This window comes from Eretmochelys imbricata, chromosome 12, assembly GCF_965152235.1.
Source record: "Eretmochelys imbricata isolate rEreImb1 chromosome 12, rEreImb1.hap1, whole genome shotgun sequence".
In the NCBI taxonomy this organism is placed as follows: Eukaryota; Metazoa; Chordata; order Testudines; family Cheloniidae; genus Eretmochelys; species Eretmochelys imbricata.
Genome location: NC_135583.1, coordinates 40,617,780 through 40,642,252, shown reverse-complemented (window position 1 = coordinate 40,642,252; position 24,473 = coordinate 40,617,780). Strand labels below are relative to the sequence as shown.

The window sequence follows — 24,473 nt, the reverse complement described above, 5'->3', positions numbered from 1 at the left end:
GACTCCTTTCCTTCCAGGCGAATCAGAAGCAATGTAAACAGAAGGGTCTGAACAGTTCCTCCCCCGACATGTTTAGGGTCCCCACCTTCCAGACAGATCGCCCCAGCCTGCTCCGGGACCCCAAGGAACTGGGCAGTACCAGCTCCGCAGGTGAGAAGGAATGAAACACTCTGGGTCCTGCTCCGACAGATCTGAGAGAAGCTGGACTCCAAGTCATGTCCTGGATCCTGCCCATCCTCAGCCAGAGCAAGCGATTGGGTCCTTCTGCCCTCCCATGGGGAGACACCGAGCTAGTGGGGTCCCTGCTGTGCAACACATGGTGTCAGACACTACCCGCAGCCTGGTGAGTCCCGCTGGCTGATGTGCCATCTTGCTGGTCACTAATGTCTATAAATATAGAGCTGTATATATATTATATATGTACATACACACATCCCCACTAGCAGGGTATCTCAATGGAGGTCTAAGAGGGGCACGAGCAGTCAGGCTGGGGGCAGGCAGCGGTGTTTGTGGCACGCCAGGGAAGGATGGCTGGCAATTTTTAGGCAGCAGGGTCATCTGGAAGCCATCTTGGTTCGGTTCTTGAGCACGAATGTCGGTGAGAGTGGCAGGTGATGCCCAGGAAGTCCGAGCTCAATGGGAGGTGTGCTCATTGGAGAGCCAATTTCTGCAAAGGTGCTAAAACTGCGGAGTTGTTGTGAGCCTGTCTCCTGGCGCCTGTGAAGCTGCCAGGGCCAGGCCCAGCAGGGCGGCAGTGGAGTCCTTCACTGGTGTTTGGCAATGTGCGTGGGCTGGATGTAGAGGGATTGCGTCTTCCTCCCCTTGCGCGGTGTGGTATTCAGGATGTCCATGCTCTTCCGGCTCGAGCTGATGACATCGGTCACGAAGCTGGTGCAGTCACTGCAGATGTCCTTCAAGATGGAGCCATGGGTGTAGATGTGGGGGAACTCCTCTTCCACCCTCCGCCAGTGCAGGGAGCTGCAAGACACAATCATGAGAAGCAGCCGTCCACTTGGAAATACCTCCCCGCTCTGTGCAAGGACTCAGAGCACCCCAGCCCAGGGAACTGTCAAGCCTCTGATTTGCATTCTCCAATACTAGTGACGTAGCCTCAGTAGTTTCAGAAGCTTGCCAGAGATCAGACACAGAGAGAGAAAGGGGCAGGAGAGGAGGACAGAACTCTGTGGGGCACAGGCTACTCCTGAGGGCATTCTGCGCCAAAAAAATAAAAATTCTGCACCGAAAAATTAAAAATTCTGCGCACAATATTTTAAAACTCTGGAAAATTCTGCAAATGTTATTTGTCAAATAAATGTGGAGGCTCCAACATGGCAGTGGGGAGCACAGGCCACTGGCTGCACAGAGGTGGGAGATTACTGTGCAGGTCCCCCCACCCCAGACACGGACTCAGTGGTGAGGCTGCACCCACCCCTGACACAGCACAAGGCCTGCCTCAGAAACACCCCAGGGCCCTGCCCCTCTGTGCTAGGTGCACCAGATGTGGTCAGGCAGGCTCAGCAAGGCAGGATCCAAGTGTGGAGGGGCTCAGTGTGGGGGGATCCAGTTGTGGGTTGAGAGGGTTCTGTGTGGGGCAATCTGGGTGCGGGCAGCTCAGTGGGGGATCCAGGTGCAAGGGGGATCTGGATGCACAGGGGCTTGTTGAGGGGTTCTGGGTGCAACGGTAATTTGACTCTGCAGGGGGGTCCAGGTGAAGGTGGCTGGGGCTCAGCAGGAGGGGTCTGGGTGAAGGGGACTCGGGGGGTGGGGTCCAGATGCTGGGGGAGTGGGGCTCAGTGTGGTTGAGATCAAGGTGCAGCTGACTGGGTTTCGGTGGGGCGGGGGTGTAGGTGGCTCTGCGTGGTGGTCCAGGTGCAGGGGGAGTGGGGCATATCGGGGGGATTCTGAGTGAAGGGGGGTGGGAGTGAGGATCAGCAGAAGGGTCTGGGCATGAGGGAGTGTGGATGCACGTGGGTTGGGCAGATGGGGGAGCAGCTCCCTGTACAGGGATTCCTCCCCCTGCAGCTGAGGAGCGATGGGTGCAGGAAGCAGGGGAGGGAAGAAAGAGTTTGCAGAACTTCCTGTAGCTGGGGAAGAAATCTGGGGGTGGGTCTGAACCAGCCCTGGATGCTGTACAGGGGAAGAAGTAGTCCCGTCCTCCCCAGCCCAGCCAGGACTAGCAGCTGAGCCAGCGCAGGGTAGGAAGCAGGGTCTTCCCCAGTCCCGCTTCCTATGCCACTGTGATTTACCTCTCTGCTGGCTGCCCTGGGCACCCAAAACATACTGCTGGGGAGGGTCGCATGACCGCTCTTGTGGTTTCCCTTTGCTTCCCCGTTGCAAAGTCATTTTTCTGCAGGGAAGCTTGGAAATTTGCGGGGAATATAAATTCTGCACATGTGCAGTGGTGCAGAATTTCCCCAGGAGTAACATGCAAGGGAAGTTGGAGATGGATCCATCAAATCAGACCCCACAGGAACGGCCAGAGAGGTAGGATGAGAACCAGGAGGGCCCGGAGCCATGAAAGCTCAGGAAGCACATCACGGCACACAGGAGCGTAAAGCATCCTAGAGGTTGAGGAGGGGTGGAACACAGCCCTTGGACTTAACCAGGAGTTGGTGGCTGGAGATGTCGGTGGGAGCGGGTTTGGTGGAGTGGAGAAGCTGCAGCTGGACTGGAGGGTCCTCCAGGAAGGAGTTGGAGGAGAGATTCGAGGCAATGGCTGTAGCCAGCACGATCACTGAGCCTGGAGGGGATGGGTGGGTTTGACAAGGGAGGAGACCACAGCATGTCTGCATTGTGGGGGAGGAGCCTGAACAGTTGTGGGCCTTGATAGGTTGGAGATCATGGATGGGTGGTTTGGAGATGCAGTGAGTGACACTGCAGGGGGTGAGGAGGGAGCTCAGCTCTTGAGAGACCAGAGGGAACAGCAGCTGGTGAGCCCAGGGCAGGCAGCAGCCAAGCCAGGGTGGAAGGGCACACTAGGAGGTGAGAGTCGGGTGTGCTCAGGGATTTGCTGGTGTGGGGTAAAGTTGCCGAGGAGGGTGCGGGGGCTGTGAGGGAAGGCAGAAGGGGAGCCTGGCCAAGGAGGGGTCAGGGAGATGGTAGGGGACAGCTGCATGGCAGAGAAGACACCAGCACAGGGGGTGGCTGTGTTGGGAGGAGACGGGATGGATGTTTCTGCTATTAGCAACCTCAGTAACGACGGTGCTCCCCACTCTGGTTTGCGTGCCCTGCCCGGGGTGCACGGAGCTCTGCAACCAACCCAATGATCTGCACAGGAACCACCAGGAGACAAAGAGCTGGCTTTTGCTGGAGAAGGCCCAGCCCAATACACACCACTTCTGCCAAAGGGCCATTTTCAGATGTCTGTGGGATCTGCAGAGGGATGCCTGGCTCTCTACGGTCTGCGGTGCCCATCAGCCCAGCTACATAGGGGAAAGGCTGACGGTTCACTTCATCCCAGTCCGTCCGTCCCCTCACCCCCGTCAGCGGGGGCTACACCACGGCTTTAGCAGTGGGTGCTGCTAGCACAGGCTCTTACATTACCCAGGGCCTGATCCCTCATTCCTCACATCCCCCATGGCTTCAGCCAATGCAGCCTCAGGCCTCTAGGTCACCCTGCCTCTTTCTCTCCTGACATATGGCCCCTTGTCCAGTGGCTCCAGATCCCGGCTGGGTGCCAGCAGCGGGAAGGTTGTGTTGGAGAGGCCATGTGCCCCCTGTACTGGACGAGGACCTCGCTGCAGAGCCGGGGTGGGGCGGCAGGAAGCACCGGGGGGAACTTACTAGAGGGCGTCTCTCCTCCTCAGCGGCACAGCTTTGGCATTCAGAGATCCGGGGTGGTTCTCAAAGCCCAGGGCATAGACGGGAATGTGAGCAAGCTTCTTCGAAGGCATCTTAATCTGCAGCACACGCACACAGGAGAAGCAGCAGAGGTCAGTGTCAGATGGGCCCCTGGGCACTTTCTGAGCTGCTGCCATGGCCACTGTCCGTCTGGCACAGCTGCACCAACATGTATCTCCTTTCCTGAGTCTGACACGGCTAAGTGACATGGGGAAAGGGGGCAAGTTCCCCAGGCCAGAGGCAACCACAAAAGTGAGCCAGCTTGAAGCCGAAGTCCTGTGTTCCCACCCAGAGGATTTACTGGCTGAGGCCATGGCTCACCTATGCTGGGTGATTTATGCAGGGATTGGGCCACATTCTGTGTCAGCTTGTGCCCAAGGAGGGACCGCAACGTGCCTAGCACAGCTCCCCGATGCTGAGCTCACAACAAGCACAGCATCACTCCAAGCAAATGCTTTCCGACAGGCCCCAGCTCCCCCCCGCAGAGGGTCCCCCTTGGGCCTGCGTCATTTCTGACCAGGCCACTTCCTGCAGCAGAGGTGGGGGCCTGAAAGTTACTCTCACCACTTACAAGTCAGTTAAATGGAGGGGCCTGTAACAGTTTGTACATTGGGGGTGCTGAGACCCACTGAACAAAAGTAAATCCTGTATACGATGGAAACCACTTCAAGCCAGGGGGTGCAGCAGCCCTCCCCGCAGCACCCATAGGTCCAGCACCCCTGGTTAAATATGGGGGGGCCACAAAGAATCATCTCCCTGACCCTTCCCACTGTGCTATGGCCAGTGTCCTATATGGTGGGGTGACCAGGGTGGCCAGGAGTTAGCTAAGCAGGGCCCCCAAAAATGCTACAGTACCTGCCCTTCCGCTGTCAGCCCACAGCCAGCTCAGCATGGCGCCTCCTTGGCACAGTGGGTACATTCACATGCCCTCAGCGGGGCTTCCCGGGACCAACCCCTCACCATCCCACGGGCATGCTGCACTCTGAGATCGCTATCAGACGTGCTACTTTGTGGGGGGATGGGGGGGTGTTCCGAAAGTGAGACAAGGTGGGGGTGCCCCCAGAGTAAGGAGGCAGGAGGCCCCAGACAATGGGCACAAGCTGTGCGGTTGGTTCTCTTGGGACTGATTCTTGAAAGTGTCTCTTACCTTCAGGCTGCAGGAGGCGCAGACGGATCTAAAAGCAGAGAGAGAATCCCAAGGGTCAGTAAAGAACCTCATTCCCCTGCCCCCTGTGCACCTGGCCCCCAAAGCAGGGGACCTTTTGCTCACCTCTTGCAGAAGAGACAGGCTGGGGGCCAAGAAAACAAAGCGAACTTTGTTCTGCAGCAGCAGCATATCTGTAGGTGGAGAAGGGCCGAGGTAAAAGGTCACCGTCTGTATTTGGTAGGATCCCGACACCCCAGGGGCTGTCTGCTGGCCCTTTCCTCACACACTCACGCCCTAGACCAAGGCAATCGCCCAGCCCTCACCTTCCCTTTCTTCAGGCTGTTGTAGAGTTCCTTGCTCTGGAGGAATTTCTCCATCTCAGCCTTTACCAGCACTCTGCGCACGTCTATCATCTCCTCCACGGTCAGAGCCAGGCTGTCTATGGGGTGGCTGAACTCCTGTGTGCAGAGAGCAGGAGGGCACTAAGCACCAAAGCAGTCGGGGCGGGGACAGTCCCGCCCCAGGCCTGGCTGATCACTGCCCAGCCACAGCCTGAGCTGAGCCCCTTTAATTCACAGACTGAGAGGAGGCACAGCATTCGGCGGGGAGCGAACTAACCCACCTTGTGTCCATGGCTCAAGCACCTTTAAGGGTCCCATAGGAGATGGCAAGAGGGAGATGCAGCTGCTCACACAGGTGTGGAAGGGAGACTGAAGGGACAGCAGCATGGACGAGCTCCCAGGCCCTGCCCCCCATGATTCCCCTGCATTTGTACCTGGCTGCATGAGGGCCCCACAGCACTGCATGGCTGGGTCTGGCTGTGGGGATGTACGGCCAGGCCAGCCATGTGCAGCCATATTCATTCAGGAGAGAAATCCAGACTTGGCACTCTTTATTTGCATCCTTTACTCTGCTACAGTGACTGTGGGGATCAGGTCCCGCAGTCTGGGATTAGTCCTGTTCTGCAGCAACTCCTCCAGCTCCAGCCCCGCCCCTCACCCCAGAACTCAGTTGGTGTATTTCTATCCTGACCTACAGCACCCTGTGAATTCTGTCCTAGCCTTCCCCTCCCTCCAGCTCACTGATGCCCTGCAATTTCACACTGCAGCCCCCACTACTCCAGCCCTGGCTTGGCCCACCCACAGCTCTGCTGATGCCCCTCAATCCCGACCCGCAGCTCCCTGCCGTTCCCGTCCTAGCTTCACTGTCCTTCAAAAATGTTGCAAGTGGAGACTAAGCCGCACCAAGTCAGGGCTCAGGGCAAACTGACCGACACCATCCAATTCGTTTCAGGGAGATCTGCCCCCGGCCCCAGCAGCCTGACCACCCTCTTCCACCCACAGGTGCCCCTTCACCAGCAGCAGCTTGAGCCCCTAGCCCACGAGCCCCTCTGGCTACCCCCTCCAAATCTGAGTGAGCGGCGTGGCAGCCCGGTGCAATCTGGGGCCACTCAGGTGTGGCCTGGCTGCCCCCTCGCAGGGAGCGAACGTTATTAAATCAGGAGTCGGCAGTTTTCTGGCTGTGAACGGGCGTCTCACTGACATCCTGGGGGACTTGGTCAGCACGGCTCAGGGCTCCAGCCTTGGACAGCTTGGACGTATGCAAATCGGACACTTACCAACCACAGATGCTTGGAGCTGCTGTCTGGGGTGGAGCTGGAGCCGCCCTCTGACCTTTCCGCCAAAGCCCCGAGGGAGCCGCGGTCGGACGTGAGCGGACCAGCGCTGGGTGGGATCTGGTGGTAACTGGCTGGGAACGAACCTGGACGAGAATAACACAGGCAGCCAGAGTCAGTCCGGCTAGCTCTGCTCCTCCCTGAACATCAGCTGAGAAGGAGCGCTGGGAACCCTCTGGCCTGGGACCAGAACCAAGAGGGACCCGGGGGAAGGAGGCTGTACAGGGTCTGGCAGTGGCCAGCATGGGAAATGGGCTCCAACAACTGCACTTCTTGCTGGGACAGAGCCGGATGTGGGAGTGACACAGAACAGGGCCAGAGCCAAAGGCTGTGTGGCCACGAGGCGTCCTCTAGAAGTGCAGAGCTTAGGGAGAAGGGGAGGCAGGGAGAACCCTGACAATGGTTTTGGGGTTCCCTGCAGAGGCGCAGTGCTGTGCAGACTCTGGGCATTGCTAACCAGCAAAGGGTTCCATAGGTGCGGAAACTAAGGGTGCGGGGGGTGCTGCAGCATCCCCAGGATTTACATGGGGCTCTACTCCTGGCCCCGCGCCTGGGGTCCCAGCTGCCAGTTCCATGCCCAGGGTCCCAGCTGCCGGCCTTGCACCTGGGGCTCCCTGCCCATCCCCAGTTGGTCCCCTTGCTGCATCCCCCCCTCCTGGAGCCATGGCCCTACTCCCAGCCCCAGCTCTAGGGGGCAGTGAGGGGTGCAGACAGGGGTAAGGGCAGGCGCAGCTCCCCCACATAAAGAGTGTTCCAGCACCACTGAAGGGTTCTGCACTGTGCAGCTGAGATGCAAAGGAGCTTCTGGCAGGCTAATACAAACAAGGGCTGGTCCCCAAACCCGGACTTTGTATGGAGCCTGGCATCCCACTGCAAAGTCTCCTATGGGGGGCACACCTTCCATTAGTGGAGGAGGTGTGAATGGAGACCCAAGCTGGGATAGCACCTGTGTACCCTTTGCAGGTGCAATCCCCAGTGCCTCCAGAGACAGTTGCTCTAGGCAGGTGCAGTTCCAGCTGGTGGGAGGAGAGGGAAGACAGGGAGGCTGTATCAGCTGGGGAAGGGAAGGGAAGGGAAGGTAGGAGGAACTTGCCCTTGGTTTCCATGCTGATCCGTGCAGTATTCATGCTACCTGAGCGGGGTCTTAGCTCAGACTCCCGTGGTTCCAGATACCCTGAGTCAGGCTGGCTGGTGCCCCTCTCACTCTGGAACTGGGCCAGGTCCTGTTCAGAGAAGGAGCGATCACGCTTCAGGGGGAGCCCTAAGCCAGGCTCCCTCCCCATCTCAGCGCTTGGAGACTCCTCCTCCTGCGAAGGCACACAGAGCAACATGAACACGAGGCCCTGGGCCGGGGACGTGCTGTAAAAGTGACCCTGTCCTGCAGTTGCCAATGGGCAGCTTTCTGGACTGCCAGGTCCCTGACCCAGCCTGGCTGGCGCCCTCTGCACCCACTCTGTGAGGCAGCGTCAACACCTTACTGTGCCCAGAGAGCCCATGGAGAGGGCATGGAGAGGTGCGATCCACCCCTTGGGAAAATGGTACTGGATAGATGGCTGCACAGATCCCATTTATCACCATCTGTCCTTTCCCCTTCCCATCACCCACCATCGGCTGCTTCCTTATAACCCTGTCCAGGTAAAGCGAGCTCAGAAAATGGAGCACCGCTCTGTTCCTGCCATGGACACCCACAGCAAGGAACCAGAGAGAGCACGGAGCCACAGGGAAGCAGGTTGCCTTGACAAGGTCTCAGCAGAAATGCTCCTACACCTTGCTAAAAAGAGCATCAAATCGTTGTCCACTTTCATATCCTGTGTTGTCCAACTGGACAAGATGCCTAAGATATGGTGGAAAGCTAGGGTAACAGCTACACCAAAGCCAGGAAACCCCTTCCAGCTAGCTACTGTCCATGCTTCTGAGCCATGTTTACAGACTTCTGCAGTAACTAATTCTGGGAGAAGCATGCTCACAATAGAGGTGGCTCTGGGTGATGACCAGGCAGGCTTCAGACCAGTAGGAGCATTTGTGACCAAGTTCTTGCTCTTACCACCTCTATAGGAGATGGTTTCCAGCAGGAGGAGAAGACGGGGCAGTGGTTCTCAACTTGACAGCAACATATGATACTGTCTGGCACGCTGGCCTGCTGATCAAGATGTTACCTCAATGGGTTGTTCTGGCTATGGAAATTATGCTTCAGGACAGACAATTCCAAGTGATACTAGGCAATAAACTGAGCACATTCCGGACCCAGAAGAATGGACTCCCTCAGGGATCTATCTGTTCTTGCACCAATCTTTTTCATCATATTTGTGGATTATCTATCTGCCTGCAGCAATTTCAAGGTAATTCAAATATGCAGATGGCATCTGCCTAATTTCAAGAGACAGAGACTACAAAAAGACTGAACTAACGCACGGCAGCTGTCAGTGGCTATTGCAAGAAGTGGAGACTTAAGCCCAGTGTGTCAAATACTGTGTGGTATCATGCTTTTGTTTCCGTCACCTCAAGATGTCATGAAACTCAACACTTTCTTGAATGGAGAATGACTGACACATGATCCAAAGCCTGTATATCTTGGAGTAACTCTACGCTTGCATAATGACAGGTTTCAGAGTAGCAGCCGTGTTAGTCTGTATTCGCAAAAAGAAAAGGAGGACTTGTGGCACCTTACAGACTAACCAATTTATTTGAGCATAAGCTTTCGTGAGCTACAGCTACCCCGCTCAGGTAGCATTGAATGCGTCCGATGAAGTGAACTGTAGCTCACGAAAGCTTATGCTCAAATAAATTTGTTAGTCTCTAAGGTGCCACGAGTCCTCCTGTTCTTTCTACCCTTGCACAATCCGCACACCGACCTACAAGGATCACCTCACCAAGATAGATCAGAAGATTAAGAGCAGAAATGTCCTTCTACATAAGCTTGCATGCTCAACTTGCATTCTCAAACACCGCTCAGCTTGGAGCTAGCTTTCTGCTGCTCAGCTGGAGAATTCTGTGTTTCATTCAATGTGGTTAAACTCTCCACCCATGATATACAACTGAATCAAGCAATGAGACCTCTCTCATATTCCACCTCCCAACACCAGCAAAGACAAAATCCAGGAGGTGCCACAACTGCACTTGTCAAAGACACATGGAAGCGCCTCGCCCCCATCTCATCAGCAGAGACCAAACTGGCCACGTTACTAATCACTTCTACGGAGGAATGGGAACAAGCTAGAAACTCTATAGGAAACTCCTTCCTCCTCAGCCTGATGAGACAGTGCCTGGCTTCAGGCTGCCCCACTGCCTCTGGGACAAGCTCCACTCTTTCAGAAGGGGGTGGCGAGGGGTGCGATAAATGGCCACACCTGGGGATTCAGTGACAGCCCTCTGTGATGCAGTTGAGGACACCACACACCTACTGAACGGCAGCTCCTCTTGCACTGGCCTATCAGGAGGACTTTCCAGACCCCACGCTGCTGACGCCTAGGGTCCTGACCAGCTGTAACATATGATGCCTGCCTAAGCCCTTTTGATAGTCTTTTCTTTTATTGACTTAGAAATCTCTCTTTTATCTCCCTAATTTGTATTTTGAACTTTTTGCCATTTTTATTGTGCCACCACAACACCAACACAAACCCTTTACTGGCTGGTCAGTCCAACAAAGGAGGCAACACAACAAAAGCCCCAGAGAGGCTGAGAGCCTGATCTCCCACCCAGCTGGGACCCTGGTGCCGTTGATTCATTTATTTGAATAAAGAATTTTGTGCTGGCAAGACGCACTGGTGTTCCAGCCGTGCAGCCTCAGCGCAAGCTCCCACACCCCGTCCTGTTCAGCCAACCATGAGGTCCTCTGTGCGGACACTGCTAATGAGGCCAGCTCTGCTGGTTGTTTTTGTGGGATGGCCAGAGACCAATACCCAGGCTGTTCCCAACCAGCAGAAAGCAACAGCTTGTAACCTATTGTCCTGGGCTGAATTTGAACTGGTGACCTGGAGGTGAAAGGCATCGCCCTCGGGAAGGCAGTACTACCCCTTTGAGGGACAGGCTGAAGCCTACAACTGGGCCAGCCTGGGGGGTAAGTGAAGGAGGCCCTGCCCCACCCTAGAGATGGGCTATAGAAACAGGAAGAGGAAGTTGAGCAGAAGTCATGCATGTAGAAGTGAGGGATAGTTTTTCATCAGGCTCTGGGAAACCAGCTTACTCAGAGAGTGTCTGTGAACTTTAAGTTTGGGAGATGACCCAGGGCCCTGTGGTGAGGGCCTCTTAGCCTGAAGCTCTAGTAAAAGGCCACATGCTATTTATTAGTGTGTGTGGGCTTCTCCTTGCCTCGAGCTCTCCCATGAACCCATTGCTGCCCCACTCAGGGGAAGATAAGGCAGGGCATGCCCTCTGGGCTGCCAGGGGCAGGCAGGGACTGCCCACCTCCTTACAGTAAACAATTCCTGAGCCTGGCCCAGCCAGTCTTGTAGAGCCCTCTCTTGCTCCCACCAAAGCCAACAGAAGAACTCCTGACTGTACTGGGGGCAGGACCGTGCCATTGACATCAAGAAGGGTCACATGGCAGGCTTGAAGGTGAGCTCTGCCCCGCAAAGCGACTCAGGGCACATGGCTTTCAGATACAGAGCCCCTCTGCCATGCTGCGGTGCTGATGTCAAGAGATGTGTCTCCCTGCCAGCCATCCCCTCATTGCCTCAGAAGATAACACCGATACCAGCAGTCCTGAGCACCCTCCCACCAGCGACCACAGAGAAAACCAGCGCTTACTTCAGAGATATTCATCTCCTCCATCTCGGCCAGTGTCGGAGCCTTGAGAAGAACCCTTGGCCGCAGGCGCTGGGCGGGGGTGCTTGAGTCAGGTACAGAGAGGTTGATGCAGGAGGTTGACTTCATGTTGCTGGCGCAGGCGTTAAGGATGCAGGGAAGGGAGCCAAAACCTGCAAGGCAGGAGAGGGGAGAGACTCACACAAGTGCTCAGGGCAGGGCTGGTAGAGGATGGGGGGATGGCATCCACCTAGAGGGGAGGGCTTCCCTGCGGCCTAGGGATACCTTAGTGGGGGCTGCAGTTTCAAACTGCCCCCTGAGCCCATATGGGAGGGAAGTAGCTATGAAACATCTCTGCATGGACGGAGCACAGTGCAGGGAACTTCTCATCCCTGCCATGGGACTGGGGGCCAGAGCTGGTGGGTGCTAGTGCCCCACACAAGACCTGGACTCATGAAGCAAATGGGGCCTAGAGGGCCAGCCCGATGCCAGACTGCTACATCTCAGCAGGCAGCGGGAAGGAATTTACCTTTGGGGTAGAGCTGCCAGTCAGGCCTTCCCCTCAAATTGGAGCAGTCGTGGCCTCTGAATTTCCTCACAAACCCAGAGAAGCACAGAGCACGCTGCACAGGGGAGGTGGGAGAGAGGAGCTGGGCATGCTGCGTGCGGGAGAGGGGAGCTGAGCGGGCTGGGGGCTCGTAAAACTCTGTGAATGTCCTGGGTTCAAACCCGGCTGGCAGCCAGTGCTGGGCACCGTTAACCTGGTGTTTGTTTTTATACAGAACATCTGGAACGGTTCACATTTCAACAGCACTCTGATTTCCCTTCGCGGGCAGCTTTCAGAGCGCCCTGCATCCCCCCTCAGGACTCTCACAGATGAGCCAGGGTTTCTGGGCCCCACACAAGTTCCATACGCTGAGGCAAGGCCGGGGGTTCTGGATGGAGCCGTGTGGCTACATGCTCCCTGCTGGGGCGGGCTGGGGTGGTACCTTTCTGACCCTGCTGCCGCATCTCCACTGGGCGAAGTTTTCTCTCTTGTTTGATTTCTTCCAGAATCTTCTCGTGGAGCGTCCGCTGCTTCTGGGGTATGGGGCGCAGCCGCCTCTCGGACGCCTGCAGCAGGGGCAGGAGCAGACGAGACAGGCTGGTTAGAACAGAGACGCTGCCCTGGGCAGTGGTGAACCTAGGCTGCCCAACCAAGGACGACTTGCCAGGAGCCCCAGGGCAGCCCCTCACTTCCCTTACAGAGGTCACATGGCTGCCACTCCTGTTTTTACAAGGACAGCGTGGCCTGTGGAGACAGAGCACTGTTGGCCTGAGACCTGCCGTCTCTCCAGGCTGCCTGTTCATGCTGGACAGGGGAGTAGCCACGACTGCGCTATCACCCCATGTAATATGCTTGGCCCCCAGGAACAGAGATCACAATGGGGCCCACAGAGAGCACTGGGATTCTCGGTCCTAAAGCCCATGCTGCTGCCCCTGGAGCCAGCCTTGAGGGCCCAGTGTTACTCTAGCAGGAGGCTCCAGGGCACAACTAGCTCATGCCAGCAGGGTCCCAGCTGAACCTCTCTCCACAGCTCCAGCCGGCAGCAGGCAGGGCCCTCACACCTGCTCCTCCTTACTAGGCAAGTGTCAGGAAAAGGGGAATGTGCCCCTGGAAGGGGGCTCTCAGGATGAAGCGGAGAGGAGAGCAGTCTCCAGGGCTGGGACCCTGCATGGGACCAGGGCATTGCCTGGATTTGAGGGGTGCATGTACGCCAGAATGTGATCAAGCTAACTGCAACCATATTATGTGCACTCAGCCACCATGAATTAATGAAACAGAACACCAAATAGTTAAGGGCTAATTTGGAGACAGGCTTTCAGAAGCAAGGTCATAGCTACTGGCAGTTTTGCTAATCAGTATGGGAGGATGGGAAGAAAGAGTAAATAACAGAGACTGAAACAAAGATATGTGGATGGACAGCCTTGAGTCTAGACGCCTCTGCTAGTAAAAGTTTATTGAAAGTTAGGAAAAGTGAGGACTTAGGTTATAATGACCTCTGATATGTGTTTAGTAGAAGTTAGTTATAAGAAATTCAGATAATACAGGAGCAGTGGGAGCAGTCCTCAGGAGCAATCCAGAGAGAGACGTTTTCCTGACATCTTTACTCCCCGGCAGGCACTGACCTCTCATTGATTACTCAATACCGTCTCAGAATACAGGTAAATATGTGGGATGTTCTAAACCTATTGCTTATATCTGTGTGTGCTTAAACCTAATAAACTGCAGTGTTAGACAAAAGCATGTTTACTTGCATTTCTCCTTGATCAGACAGAGTTGCTGAGTTCCTGTTGATTTATTCCTTACACTGCCTCTAGTGAAATAGTTAAGTTGCCCCTGTTGGGGTTCTGATAACCCCGGGTAACAAGGGGACACTGGAGCAATGCTCCTGCCACTAGAAAATCCAGACAGTGTGACAGCCTCCTTCAGAAGGGAGGCTCCTTCACTGAGCCAGCGATTTAGAACCCGTTTCCTCCCGGGGGTTCTCACGTGCCCCAGAGCACCGGGTCGGTCAGAAACCCACAGCCCAGGCACTACAGAGGTCACATGGATGTTACCTGTTTCAGTGGCGGCCGTGACCGTATAAAATCCAGAATGCGTTCGTGGGCATCTTTCTTCACCCTGGGAGGGATGTCACCATCCACCTGGTGGGGAGAGGAAGGGGCAGATAGAGGAGGGAGAAATAATGACTCTACAAAATAGGAAATGACTACCTAGGAAGGAGTACTGGGGAAAGGGATCTGGAGGTCAGAGGGGGACACAAGCTAAATATGAGTAACACTGTTGCAAAAAAAGCAGACATTGTTCTGGGCTGTATTAGCAGGAGTATTGTGAGCAAGACACGAGAAGTAATTCCCCTGCTCTACTCCGCACTGATTAGGCCTCAGCTGAAGCATTGTGTCGTCCAGTTTTAGGTGTCGCATTTCAGGAAGGATGTGGACAAATGGGAGAAAGTCCAGAGAAGAGCAACAAAAATGATTTAAGGGCTAGAAAACATGACCTATGAGGGAAGATTGAAAAAACTGGGTTTGTTTAGTCTGGAAAAGAGAAGACTGAGGGGGGACATGATAACAGTTTTCAAGTACTTAAAAGGTTGTGACAAGGAAAAGGAGAAAAATTGCTCTCCTTAGCCTCTGAGTATAGGACAAGATGCAATGGGATTAAATTGCAGCAAGGGTGGTTTAGGTTGGACATTAGGAAAGACTTCCTAACTGTCAGGGTGGTTAAGCACTGGAATAAATTGCCTAGGGAGGTTGTGGAGTCTCCATGGTTAGAGATTTTTAAGAGCAGGTTGGACAGACACCTGTCAGGGATGGTCTAAATAATACTTAGTCCTGCCTCAGTGCAGGGGACTGGACTAGATGATCTTGTGACACTGCACTCCATATTCTTCATAGCGATATTATGATATGATTATAGCATAATTATGATGTATTTTATGCAAGATAAGTCATGTGAGGTGTCATTGGAAAAGTTATGATTCGCTGAATATGATTATCCTATTTGTATGCATGTGTCATTTTTATCTGAAGTTATAAAAACTAACTATGTATCTGTACTTCAAATATAGTTACACCTGGGTAAGGCCCACAGGACAAGATGTATATCTGGTTGGGAAGGACCTATTCAGGGCAATGAGCCATTAGGGAGAACAATAGGCCTTAGGAGAAGCTTATTTCCTGCCTGGTGAGCCTTCCTGAGAATGCTACAGACAGCCTGTGAGTGATGGCTGCTGTGAATCTACAAAGACATGTGACCAGGCCACATGATGCTGAACTCCATCTTGGGATGCCAGTATTTTTCCACAGACTGGCTTAGGAACCAAGCTTTGGATCAAAGGGTTCCCGCCATACGCAAAAGCTATATAAGGCAGGGAGTGACATCATCTGGGGTTCTTCACTCCCCATCCAAGACGACTCCTGGAAACACCTAAGGAACAAAGACTGAACTGGGGGAAGTGCTGGACCCAGGCTAAAGGCATTTCTAGCCTGTGTATGAAACACCTGGGGATTCCAAGCTGTAAAGCAAGTGCAGCTTGCCCCTTAAGGATCTGCAACCTGCTTGTATCATCTCTTAGAGTGAGAATCTGCTAATTCATATCCAATCTAGTCCTAGGATTCTCTGATATGCGGAGGCACTAGGGTGAGTTGGTCTAAGTGGAGGGGCATGTATTACCCTGGGGGTGGCTCTGAAATGTCCAGTGCGGGGTGTCCCAGCAGCAGCATGAGCCCTACAATGAGCTAGGCCTTCAGCATCAACAGGGCCAGGATGTGAGGGTGGGGTGCGGGGTCTCGAGCCCAAAGGCAGATGGTGTGGGTGACCCTTGCAGTCCATGGCAATCACCCCGTGGCCATGGCTCAGGCCCTTCGGGCATGGCTGTGCTCACCATGACTTTGCGAAGCTTGTAGTTGCGTGCCCGGATGTCCTGCATCAGCATTTCAAAGGGCGTCAGCTGGTACTCGGTGGGCAGGGGGTTGTACTGCTTCTCCTGGACTTTCTTCAGCTTCACACCATCGCGTAGCTCCCGCATCAGCTGCACCCACAGCCTGGCCTGGAACAGATACAATGGGCAACTGCCCCTTACCGAGGAGATGACCCACGGCGTCACTGGCTTCCCCATGGGGGAAGGGAGCCCCGGCTAACCATGGGACATGAGCGCTGTGAACAGAGCCCAGCAGGGGCTCTATGTGTGCTCCCCCCGCCACTGGGACTTGGCTGGGGGGGTCGGGGGGAGGTAGCATGCTTAGCCCTGGTGTGGGGAACCGTCCTGCGCTGGCAGGGAGATGGACGGGATCACCTCACACTGCCCTTTCCATCTCTAACTCCAATGGGGGTGGCAAGCAGCTTCCAGTCTAGAGGATGAGACTATGCCCAGAAGCCTGTCAGGAACGAAGGCCTGCAGCTGGGCCTGGGATCAGCTGACAACCACAGCCGAAACTGGCCAGACGGCCTGCCTGGCTGAGCACATTGCCAGGGCTGCTCCTAAGCCCAGCAGCAGTACTTGGCCAATGGCTGCTCAACGCATTCGCCCACAGTTCCGATCTCTCCTGCGTTTGCCTTGATCCAGCCTGTTCCTGCCCTCCTCCTGGTTCCTCAGCCCTTCACTGGGCTCCTGATTCCTAACGCTGGCTCTGAGCGCCGCTGCTCCGACCACTGGGCCTGACCGCCCATGTCCTGGTCCATGCCAAAGCCAATGGCCTGGCTATTGTGGCTTTCTTGGCTGGGCAGGCTGAGGTGAGAGGGCAGTGTCTGTACTGCAAAGGTGTCCGTTTCCTTCCCAGCTCTCCTGCTCCCTGGGGAGCAGTGGGGGGAGGCTCTGGATCATGACCCTGATGCTGGGGAGGTAGGGTCAGTGCCCCATTCTCTAGCTACGACCTGTCCAAGTGCCCCCCACTCCCCTCCGGGTTCCCTACACTCTCTACTCTCTACGCCCCTCCCAGTGACCGCAATGGCCGCAATCATTCTGCCTCTCTCAGGAATCTGTATCCAGTCCTTGAAGGGGTCCCCAGCAGGACTTGGGGGGCTCCCCCATTTTCGTGATGACCTCCCACCCACACTGTCATGGCAGACTAGATGGAATGGTCCATCAGCATCTCCTTTGTTGGCCAGAGGTGATATAAATCTGCAAGGTTGAGCACGCAGTCTCTGCAGCACCCCTAGCGCCTGCTGTCCCAGGAACAACTGGGTCTCCCCTGCAACACGTCTAAGCCGCCAGTGTTTGCAGGTTCCCACACCGCTGGGCCCGCGGGGTCCCAGCCCTTCTCCCCAGGGGCTTCTTCTGTTCATTAGGCTGCCAGAACAAGAACGCCCGGACAGGAGGTTTCCATCAGCCTGTCACTACCTCTGTCTCCTGCAAGGCAAGAGGTGCTGGTCAAAGTGCCCGCAGGGAGACGACTCTGCACCACTTACCCAATCTGTGTTCCGCAGGTTATCGAGCTCATCCGTCGACCTCTCCTCCAGCTCTTCCTCCTGTTCCTTCAGCTTCCTCAGCATCTGCAGCAGCACAGAAATGTCACGTTCCCCATGCTGGGTCCCCAACACCTCAGCAGCCAAACCTGCTCCTAGGAGAATCCTGGCTGAACAGGTCCCGTAAAAAGAGAGACCCCCTGGGCAGGAGGAAAGAGTGGAGTGCCCAGATTCTCGGCCCCCATCTGCCCCAACTGCCAATCCCTCCCCCTGGATACAATTACACTCCCATTAGGGGTTTGGGCGGTGTCGAGGACTTCCATCAAAGCTCCACAAGGCTCAGCTTCCGTAGGCTACTGGGCACTGAATGTGCCTGGCCAGGTACAAGTCACAAAGAAGGGATGGTCCCTGCCCCAAGGAGCTACTCTGCAGCAGCAGCAAGTCTGGTCATGCATTGGGTCTGACCCCAGCCACCCATTCCCCTAGCTGGGGCCTGTTAACCACAGCTTAGGGTAGAGATCTGGGCAGGAAGACCATCCAGGTGCCATTGACTGGAGTCCCGGGAGGTTCTTAGCCAGGAGCATGCTGGGCCCAAGGGAATATTCATGATCTGTGCTTATGGGTCTTGCCAAATACATCCTAGGACTGTTCCATCTCAACTGAGCCACGTGGAAGCACCTCTGGGGGAGGATGGGAGCTGGCTTTGCATCCCCCCTGGATTCTGGGAGCACCTGGAATGGACTCTAAGCACAGCCCCTGTGTCTTCCCCAGCAGCAACGTGCGCCCCAGGAGAAGCTCTGGACACTTCGATTTCCATGCAGTTTTACTGTTTGGCAAGCTGAGGCCTGGCCTGTTCGGTCTGGATATTAAAGGTCCCATGGCACTTCCTGGGAGAAGAGGTTTTGTCACTTCCCTACAGCGTTGGGATGGATGGATGGTTACTGCCTTCCCCCCAGAGGGGCTGCATTTCACTGGAGCTGTGTGTAATTTGGAACACGCTCTGGGGACCTTTGGAATGACAGGCAGCAGAGGAATGAGAACTATTACTTATTGCTAATAAACCCACCGCAGCTCAGAGCCTAGCTGTCACTGAGAAAACCCTGAGACCCTGTCATTGCTGGAAAATTGTGGTTGTGTTTCCCGGGCTCATCTCATGTGATGCTGAAGCATTGTCCACTTCCACCGTGCGGCATCTGACCTGGCCACAGCAGGGAGCTGCTGACAGCCCTGCACTCTGGCTGGTGCACAGACAACTGCCCCGGGAATATGCTGCAGACTTTCTAACCCGTGGCTGAAATAATGGAAGGTGCATTTCCCTCAGCTGGAAGGACCTGGGCCAGCCTGTTCAAACCATATGGGAGAGCCAGGAAGTCATCAGAGTGGGAAGGGCAGCTCTAGGGGCAGTATTTGGCACCTCGCCGGTTCTGCCTGCATCAGATCATCTTTGGCAATCTTAAATCCTCCCCACAGCCCGACCCATTCTGCATGACCTGCGTGCCTGTTGCGTGGAGCTGGGTAATAACATGGTGGCTGCTTGCAGCTGCCTCCTGGATGTCATTACGAGCAGGGATAGTGCATCTGGGCAGGTGTGGGCCTGCTGCGAAGGACTTGGGGGAACCTTCTAATGCCTTGCTGCCCGTGCCTGTGGGCTGCAGTGTCAGAGGTCTGCATAGATTCCAAGGCCAGAAGGGACCACTATGCTCATCCAGTCTGACTCCTGGATAGCACAGGCCAGAGAACTGTCCCACAATAAGTCCTACAGCAGATTTTTCTAAAATAAAACCCTGTCTTGATGTAAAAGTTATCAGTGACGGAGACTCCGCCATGGCCCTGGGTAGATGGTCCCAGTGGTTAATGACTGTCACTTTAAAAAAGGTACATCTTATTCCCAGGCTGCCCTGGGAAATGGGTACTCATGCCCATGTGGGAAGGGCATCCACAGCATGTGGACATGGGGCATAGTCCTGCCATCATCTTGTGACCCTAAATATATACAGGGTTTCCCTTCCAGTGTTCAGGCTGTGTGGGCGGAGCGCCTGCTGAACCTCTCCGCCACATGCCCAACATCAGATGAGTGCTTACTGCAGTCAGTGGGTCCTTGCTTCCTCCCACCCTATAAATGGGGTCACAGCCTTTCCCCCACACCCCCGCAGCATCTCAGAAATTCTCCCCTCCACCAGGCACCGCAATGCCCAGCAGGACATCAGGCTCCCTATGTGGCATTTCTGGAGCCCAGCACAACTCATGCCCCAGGCATTGCTGGAGACATGGGTGTCGGGATGGATGAGCAAGGGGAGGTGGATACATTGTTCTTGAGCTGTTTCATAAGTTTAATGAGCAAGTAAACAGACTCTTTGGTAACACCGCTGACCCCAACAATTCCCGACCACATGCCTTTGCTGTTGGATTTACGAGCTCACTTCCTGGAACAGATTATTGCCTTGTGATTACCCATAAGGGCGAAGCTCAAGGCAATCCTAGGAGACTGCAGCTTTATCTTTAACCCCCTTGAGGCTGGGACTGCGGGTTTGCCTGACTTGTGCCAGAGCAGGTGCCACAAGACACCAAACCCCTGCCATGCCAATGGGGTCTTGAACACCCCACCTATCACACAGGGAATGGTGACGCTGTAGAACAGATTCACTCCCCTGCAAAGGCAAATACTGGGCCTCGTGGAGCATCTTGGAGACTCCCCTGCACGTCCTGCCACGTCTGTTTGCCTGTAAGCTCCTAGGGGGCAGGGGCTGCGTCTCACACAGCATCACACACAATGGCTGCGCTAGGGGGTCATTACAACCTCTGGGAGGAGAGGCAGAGAAAAGCAAACCAAACAGACTCAAAGCCAGTGACTGACGCACACAGCTCAGCTCTGCAACCTGGGTCCTGCTGCCACCGAATTGCTCTGCCCTCTCTCCCCTCATTGGCTCTGCTGCTTGGTGAGATGCTATGTTCTGTGGAACAGGGACAATCTCGTACTGTGTGTGTGTACATCACAATGGGGCCCTGATCCTGACCAGAGCCTCTGGGCACTATTACGATACCAGTCATCATCATTATCTTAGGCTAGAGCAGCTAGGTACACCGGGAAGAGCCAAAGATTCAGACTCCTGCCCTCCCAGACCTGCACGTAACTAGTGATATTCCTCCCGCTAGTCCAGGCCTTGCCAGAGAACCGAGGGTCTGGCCCCTCTGCGTTTAGCAATGGAGCACTCAGCAGGGTGCTCTGATGTACTCAGTTCCGTTCCTGTATTACTGCTTTTACTTCTCCTACTCAGGGGGACCCAGGAGCTATTCCCCCATCCCGCTCATTGCAAGCACTAGCTGCTCAATAAAGACTGTAAGCTCTGGGACAGGGACCAGGGGCAGGTGTGTGTCTTGTACAGCATTAAGCGCACTGTTCAGCAGTGCTAATTACCTAACAGGTTTCAGAGTAGCACTCCGATGAAGTGAGCTATAGCTCACGAAAGCTCATGCTCAAATAAATTGGTTAGTCTCTAAGGTGCCACAAGTCCTCCTTTTCTAATTACCTAACAGGAGAGTCCGGCCATAGAAGAGTGTAAGTGTTCTGTGGTATCTGGCCACCAGATGGCACACCTGAGATACTCACTGGGACCGCAGGTATTGTGCTGGGAATTCCCTGCCTGAGCACACTGGGCCGTGTCCACAGTTCCTGGGTTGGAAAGCTGCCGGCTGGGGGAGCTGCGTGGGCACACTATCAGTCAGGGCTGGGGTGGGACACGGTCTTTTAAAAAGAGACAGAGGAGCTGAAATTAGCTGTTGAATGGCAGCTCTGGGTTAGGGCTCGGGGATGCTCGTGGCTTTCCCCACACCAGGATATAGGGAAACCTCTCACAGAAAGCTAATGAGCCACCTCTCGGTCTAGCTATCGAGGGTTTCAAGGGGCTTACCTCCTGATTTCTCCTGTTGCCCCATTTTTATACAATCTCATCCTGGCTCTGCCCTGGGTGCAGCGCCAGGGCAAAATGCACATGGTGGGCAGCCTCCTCTGGGCCCTGGCACACCATGGACAGAGGCCTGGGGAGGGGGACGTGTGGGCTGATGGTTAGAGCAGAGGACTGGGATCCTGGCTCTGCCACGGACTTGCTGTGTGACTGGGACAATCATCATAAAATGGGGCTCAGAACACCTCCCTCCCAGGGAGAGGACTGTCTCAGGCAGTATATAGGGGGTATAAATCAGTACCCAGGGGATGAAATAAGACAAAGGGAGATTTTGGGGACTATCCAGGGACACGCCCTCATGGCAAGATGTATCAGCCTGGGGAGTCGCCTCCCAAAGGGACCCCGTCAATGGAGTCACCCAATGCTGGGCTGAACAAAGCCCTGGAGGAGAGTCTGTAGGGACCAACCCTGCCCTGGCATCTCACATGTCATCTCCTGCTCTTGAGCCTCTGATGTTGTGAGTCACATGGGGTGAGGGCACACAATGAACCTGTGCAAAGTGCTGTGCGAGCCGGGGAGAAGGAACTAAGCCATACTGAGTATTCGCATCACCGATTCCTGCTCCCAGTACCCCCTCCCCTTCAACAGAAGGCTTGGAAAAGGCAGAACATTAGGCCGTGGGCCAGTTACTGTATGGCCCCTGCACCAGAATCACTGAGGAGAGCGTGACCTGGATGAGAGCAATGTCTGATAGCAAAGTCCAGAGCCACTGTGGGATGGAGAAGCCAGTCTGTTGGCATCAAATGGCTGGCTTTCACCAGCTGTCCCGGAGGACAAAAGTCTGAAGGAAATCCTAGGGATGCCCCAGACCCTGGTCCCCCCGACAGTTAGACATGCAGACTTCTAAGGATTTTCCTTAGGAAGTAGATACCCAGCTACCAGGGCCCTGAGATCTGCAGCGTTTTACACACTGGGGGTCCTGGGTAGCTCTGTGTTACTCCACTTTTACACTGGGGTGACTCTACTCATAACGCTACAGCAAAGCAGTGTGGAATCAGGTCCTTAATGCAACACAACACGAAGAGCAGCATTTCTTCAGGGGCGACTTCACCCAGCACTCCGATGCTGCCCCCTCTGGGCCAGAGTGCAGCACCAGTGGCTTAGAGGGCAACGCAAGTGGTGAAGAAGCCTCCCAGCCGATCCCTATGGCAGTACCACAGGGTGTGGGCACCTAGCCATGCATCACTGCCACACGCTGTGGCTCTCGGGGAGGACGGGTCGCCCCAGGCTCCTGCGGGGAAGGCTGGCTCTCACCTCCTTAGCTTCCCGGATCTTGGTGAGAAAAGCCTTCAGCTCCACCGTCTCCACAAAGAGGGCCCTGCACACAGCCTGGTAATGTTGCAGTGCTTCCTGGGGGGCCGTCAGGCGAGCGGCGCACATCCTCATGGCCTGCCCGAAGGTGCGCACGGCTCGGGGGAGCCCCTCCACAGCCTCCTCCTCTTCATCCTGCCCCCCGTAGCCCTCGTCCGCCATGCCGCAGCCGCTGTCATCAGAGTCGCTGTTGGCCATGAGGTCGATCAGCTTCTCCAGCTGGGGGCTCAGCTCTCGCTCCTCACTCTCGTCCAGCCCCCAGTCCAGCGCCCGGTAAATGGCAAATCCCAGCGACTGCACCATCTGCAAGGACATGGGAGAGCAGAGCACAGGCTGAGGCAGGGGCTGGGAAAGGGAGCTACACTGAGAAGCCTCAGGAGGGGAGGAGGCTGAGACAGCCCGTGTAGCTGCTCTGCCATCTCTACCCCCAAATGATGCCAGGGTGTGCACCAGGGAGGCGGCCAGCAGGAAGGGCACAAGGTGCGGTTTAAATGCCGGGCGCACAGACTTTCCCGTTTGCCGATTGCATCTTGGGCAGCCAGCAGGCGCTATGCCGCCCGCCTGGAGGGCAAGGAAGAGCTAGACCATTGATTTCAGCGCTAGGACGCCGGCCGAGGGCTCTTGAGAAAGGCCCAAGGAGAGCAGGGGGGCATGACGTGGGAGGAGGCATCACAAAGCTCTGTGGCCAAGCACTGGAATGGGCCAGGTATCGCATCATGCCTTCCTTCCCTCCGCCCGTGCGTTTCACCTGCTGCTGCCATTTGAAGGATGTCCATCACTGCGTAGCACCCCCTAGGAGCCTGCTGTGTATTACCAAACTTGGCTCCCGCTAAGGGTAGTGCTTAGTCTGGGGGGAGTCTGGCCACACCTAGAGAGACCCTGCCCCACCCTATCCCTGCAGAGAGGCTCCGTGATATGATTAGTAACAAGCAGGGATGGGGCCAGCTGGTGACTGGGAAGTGACAGCTCCATGTTCCAGCCCCAGCCTCCTCAGCCCTGCGTCTGTATTAGATACAGCCCATCCGCTTTCCCATGAAGCCTGCAGATGCAAAGCTGCCCGGAGCAGCGTGAGAGAAAAGGGTCCCCTGGTGCTCCCCGGGCTGGCAGGTGGGTGGGAAGGGAGCTGTAGGATACATGGTGACAGATACTCCATCCCTCAGCCGCCAGCCACAGCCTCCCATGACCTTACGAGCTGGCTGTGAGAGGCTTATGATGCTGTTTGGGCCATGAAGCTGGCTGCCTCTCCTGCCCCCAGGAATCTTCCAGGCCTTTGCTGTTTACTGGGACTCCATTATCACGGGAGTGGAGGGAAGCATGAGCCAGCCCAGGGCATTGAGGGAAAGCAGCAGCAGACTTCGGGGACAGTCCTGCTGGGACCAACAGGCACTGCACTGTTACCTACCCCAGGCCCTGCGGGAGGAGGCACGTGCTGTTGGGGGAGGGGAGAGAAAGTGGCTCAGGCAGGGGGAGTGGAAACGGGCTGAACTTTGGACCGGGATACATTCCTGACCCGGGCGCACACAGCCTACGGCAGTCTACGAAAGGCCACTGCGCTGATAGCTTATCTCTGCCTGCACCCTGCTGCTAAGGCAGACCAGGGATTGATCCAAAGCCCGCCAAAGTCAGCAGAATGACTCCAACGGCTCCATTAAACCTAGGACAGTGACAGGGTTCAGGAGTCAAATTAGCGAGCAACATTACCCAAAAGAGCCACAGTCCTGTGAATTCATTCACTATTTTTATATATATGTATTTGTACATACAGACAGATGTTTTTCTCACAGCAAAATGACTGATCGAGTATTATTATTTTATCAACTACAATTGGTTAATAACATAGTCAAA

At 55.3% G+C, this 24,473-nt stretch overlaps 1 protein-coding gene across 1 annotated transcript in view; it reads right to left on the bottom strand.

The window, feature by feature from the left end:
* Window positions 1-666: 666 nt before the first annotated feature.
* The window catches only part of SPIRE2 (spire type actin nucleation factor 2), a 43,216-nt gene continuing 19,409 nt past the window's right edge, over window positions 667-24,473 (bottom strand). Inside the window, exons 3-15 of the mRNA XM_077831100.1 lie at window positions 22,572-22,931; window positions 17,359-17,442; window positions 15,836-16,000; window positions 14,007-14,093; window positions 12,395-12,518; window positions 11,409-11,578; window positions 7,756-7,969; window positions 6,606-6,748; window positions 5,311-5,445; window positions 5,111-5,178; window positions 4,988-5,015; window positions 3,784-3,899; window positions 667-978 (exon numbers count right to left, since the gene is read on the bottom strand). Coding sequence (XP_077687226.1) covers window positions 765-978; window positions 3,784-3,899; window positions 4,988-5,015; window positions 5,111-5,178; window positions 5,311-5,445; window positions 6,606-6,748; window positions 7,756-7,969; window positions 11,409-11,578; window positions 12,395-12,518; window positions 14,007-14,093; window positions 15,836-16,000; window positions 17,359-17,442; window positions 22,572-22,931 — 1,908 coding nt within the window. The 3' untranslated portion in view covers window positions 667-764. The remainder of the gene's footprint in view (window positions 979-3,783; window positions 3,900-4,987; window positions 5,016-5,110; window positions 5,179-5,310; window positions 5,446-6,605; window positions 6,749-7,755; window positions 7,970-11,408; window positions 11,579-12,394; window positions 12,519-14,006; window positions 14,094-15,835; window positions 16,001-17,358; window positions 17,443-22,571; window positions 22,932-24,473) is intronic.